This window comes from Phytophthora cinnamomi (assembly GCF_018691715.1).
Source record: "Phytophthora cinnamomi strain GKB4 chromosome Unknown Contig23, whole genome shotgun sequence".
Classification (NCBI taxonomy): Eukaryota; Oomycota; class Peronosporomycetes; order Peronosporales; family Peronosporaceae; genus Phytophthora; species Phytophthora cinnamomi.
In genome coordinates, this window is record NW_027150956.1 from 961,321 (window position 1) to 965,552 (window position 4,232).

A 4,232-nucleotide genomic window follows, 5' to 3' on the forward strand; every position below is an offset into this window, starting at 1 on the left:
ATTATCACAACCTCTGTTTGCACAATGATGACTCGTAGTGGTGGTCGGACAATCGTATGCCAGAACCAGAGCGAAACGTCTGAAAAATATGCACTTTGTGTTTTATATGCTGCCAATGATTGTATGCAAATATATGGTTTTTTTACACTACTCTGGGCAGAATCCGTGAAAGTCGATGGAACCATGACAACGTTCGATTCGGCGGGTACAGAATCAACGCAGTACAGCCTGCGCTCCGGTTCCGATGTTTTAACCTCATCAATCTTGTGCGACCGGGGCGTGGGCCCCAAGGACTAAGGTCACTTCTCTTCGGCCGCGTCGCAAGCTCGGAGCGCCAGTGTCTTTTGCTCGTTGGCCTCCCGCTAGGCCACGCCGGTAACACTCGGCACACAGTGAGCCACGTGAGAATCAACGGAATATACTATATGTGTCGCCGAGGCTGCACTGCTTCTCCACGAGCCGCCAAATCACGTGCACAGACTCGTTCATTCGCGTGGTCGCGATTCCCTTGAAATCGCTCGGCAGCGTTCACATAGCAGCCGCTTGATGCACGGCGACTGTTGACTTAGCAGCGTCTCGTGCAAGTTGTGCTGCCACATCGCGTCTTTATCCTCTGTTGGAGGACGCGGCGGCTGGACCTCGAGCAAATCCTCGAACCGGGTCAGCGGCTTTGCACGCTTGTGCTGCAGCTCGTCCAGCGCGCGTTGCTCGCTCAGCGCGTTGAGGTGGATGATCAGCTTGCTCTTCCGTGAAGCGAAGCGCAGGGGCTTTCCGTTGAACCACAGCGAGTCGACCGAGCTCTTGTCAACTTGGGTCTTGCTCATTTTACTTGATATATTGAAATGAACCGAACACACAGTGCAAGTAACCCACTGCAATGTATTTCTCTTTGTCCCCTGTTCATATGCCTACTACTCTAGACCCGTGCTCGGTACCTAGAGGTAAAGAGGAAGTGCGCACGTCTTCGGGCTGTCCTCGACGGGCTCGCTCCTCGACCTCTAGTCGTCATCCCACTATGAATGGCAGGCAGCGCTCTGTCTGTATTATCCAGATCGCAGCAGGCGATCTGAACATTTTCCCTCGTAATTGCTAATGTAATATTAACGCCTTAAAAAATTCTCGACTGGCAGACAGACGTTGCTCTGCGAGTGGGGCGCGCTGCGCGTCTCCACGTTCAACACCGTGGTCGCGAAAATATCTTTCTCTTTGGCGACCGCGTTGAAATCAGGCTCTGGTAAATCACACTTCGCTCGAACACGGCCATATATACTAACGAAAAAGATGCTATGTGCCTGTTGCTTTTCCGTCTCGCTCTCTCTACTGTCTCCGAAGGCATCAAGTGCGGGTCCCGATGAAAATTCTTCACGGGAGGTGGTCCTACGCTGCCCGTATTTCCCTGACTACGGCAGCGTGACCTAGGCCATAGTGACCTCCGGGTGAACAGGCTTCTAACAGTCGAACTGGGGGCAATGCGGTGGGGAAAGTCTGGCGATACTACCATCTACTCGCATCCACCTAGTAGTCTTTGAATTTGCGCTTGTCGTCGACGGCAGGAGAGAGCGTCAAACTTGACAATTAACTTGAAGTTGCGTGAAAACCACCCGAGGCTTGCAACCCAGACCATTCATAATCGCAACTTAACTCTAGGTGACACATAGAAGTGCGATTCTAGCCATAATCTGATTTTAATTCGTAATTGATAGCTTTCGCGACAAAGACTAATTCGTTTTCAAAAAGCACAATTTTGTACTCGCCAGTTAGGGATCCCAATATTGGTACTCACCGCGCCTGAGCCAGAACTCGCTCAGACTGTTCGAGGTAGTGTCCGGTGCTAACGCAATATTTCGAACAGAAAGGTCTAATTCCTCGTGGACCACGCCGATACAATTCTATTGTGCCAAGATGCGCATTTGAATGCTTAGAGCGCTGTGCGAATGTAAACTTGTACTGGGCGTTGGGCTCATTCTGCACAAACCGCACTGTCTCGCTGGTTAGGCGTGTTCGCACCCTGAGTCAAGTGCCCAATAATCTTGTGGTTAGATACGTTTCACAATCTAACGGAAATAGATACAAGTTCCGCATTTTTTCTCGAGCTCAGTCAACATGCCGGCGAAAGCCTTCGTCGTTTCAGCATTCTCTTGATTGCTGTCCTCACCATGCTCTCCCATGTCCATGTCGCCGTCCGGTTTCTTACCCCCGGCTTGAGCCTTGACCGTGGAGTCAGCATTCACTGCGTTGACGACGGTATCCATTGGCTCGTATTCGTCGCTGACGGGCAGTGTGTCCTTTCCGAGGGTCACGGGCACCTCGAAGTTGCTCGGAGGCTGTCGAGCCATTAGGGCTGAGGTAGGAAAAGAGAGAGAGAACCGGAGAGGAGATCACAAGAAGGAAAGCTGGAAAGTGAGTGTATTTGTGTACATGTTAAAGGAGAAAGACAGTTGTACTGGGGCTTTGGAGATCGAAGCCTCGGACGCGTGGCAGCTCTAGGAACCACCAATTCCAATATATGTATTCCTAGAGTTTTGTACCCACGTCCGTAAAACGTCAATTATGCTTTGTGATGGTTTTACAATTTACTGCTTTGCATGGTGGGACTGATAACTGACAGCCTCTCTCGGGCTCAATTATGCTAAATTGAAGGACCGTAAATACAAATCAAAAATAATTTTCTGAGAGAGTAACTGCCGCCCCCCCCCGCCGGCCCGTAGCTGTGAGTTCGAGCCTGACAGAACAGCTTGCGGACAGGTCTCCGACTCATTGAGTGCCTTTTAAGGTTAAGGACATTATCACAACCTCTGTTTGCACAATGATGACTCGTAGTGGTGGTCGGACAATCGTATGCCAGAACCAGAGCGAAACGTCTGAAAAATATGCACTTTGTGTTTTATATGCTGCCAATGATTGTATGCAAATATATGGTTTTTTTTTTACACTACTCTGGGCAGAATCCGTGAAAGTCGATGGAACCATGACAACGTTCGATTCGGCGGGTACAGAATCAACGCAGTACAGCCTGCGCTCCGGTTCCGATGTTTTAACCTCATCAATCTTGTGCGACCGGGGCGTGGGCCCCAAGGACTAAGGTCACTTCTCTTCGGCCGCGTCGCAAGCTCGGAGCGCCAGTGTCTTTTGCTCGTTGGCCTCCCGCTAGGCCACGCCGGTAACACTCGGCACACAGTGAGCCACGTGAGAATCAACGGAATATACTATATGTGTCGCCGAGGCTGCACTGCTTCTCCACGAGCCGCCAAATCACGTGCACAGACTCGTTCATTCGCGTGGTCGCGATTCCCTTGAAATCGCTCGGCAGCGTTCACATAGCAGCCGCTTGATGCACGGCGACTGTTGACTTAGCAGCGTCTCGTGCAAGTTGTGCTGCCACATCGCGTCTTTATCCTCTGTTGGAGGACGCGGCGGCTGGACCTCGAGCAAATCCTCGAACCGGGTCAGCGGCTTTGCACGCTTGTGCTGCAGCTCGTCCAGCGCGCGTTGCTCGCTCAGCGCGTTGAGGTGGATGATCAGCTTGCTCTTCCGTGAAGCGAAGCGCAGGGGCTTTCCGTTGAACCACAGCGAGTCGACCGAGCTCTTGTCAACTTGGGTCTTGCTCATTTTACTTGATATATTGAAATGAACCGAACACACAGTGCAAGTAACCCACTGCAATGTATTTCTCTTTGTCCCCTGTTCATATGCCTACTACTCTAGACCCGTGCTCGGTACCTAGAGGTAAAAGAGGAAGTGCGCACGTCTTCGGGCTGTCCTCGACGGGCTCGCTCCTCGACCTCTAGTCGTCATCCCACTATGAATGGCAGGCAGCGCTCTGTCTGTATTATCCAGATCGCAGCAGGCGATCTGAACATTTTCCTCTCGTAATTGCTAATGTAATATTAACGCCTTAAAAAATTCTCGACTGGCAGACAGACGTTGCTCTGCGAGTGGGGCGCGCGCTGCGCGTCTCCACGTTCAACACCGTGGTCGCGAAAATATCTTTCTCTTTGGCGACCGCGTTGAAATCAGGCTCTGGTAAATCACACTTCGCTCGAACACGGCCATATATACTAACGAAAAAGATGCTATGTGCCTGTTGCTTTTCCGTCTCGCTCTCTCTACTGTCTCCGAAGGCATCAAGTGCGGGTCCCGATGAAAATTCTTCACGGGAGGTGGTCCTACGCTGCCCGTATTTCCCTGACTACGGCAGCGTGACCTAGGCCATAGTGACCTCCGGGTGAACA

The 4,232-nt window shown here is 51.5% G+C and overlaps 1 protein-coding gene across 1 annotated transcript; it reads right to left on the bottom strand.

The window, feature by feature from the left end:
* Positions 1 to 485: 485 nt before the first annotated feature.
* Positions 486 to 824, bottom strand: IUM83_05097 (uncharacterized protein; the record flags this gene model as incomplete). Its single annotated transcript, XM_067929212.1, has 1 exon — positions 486 to 824. The coding sequence occupies one exon, from the start codon at positions 822 to 824 to the stop codon at positions 486 to 488; it is 339 nt and encodes a 112-aa protein (XP_067794574.1).
* Positions 825 to 4,232: the final 3,408 nt, after the last annotated feature.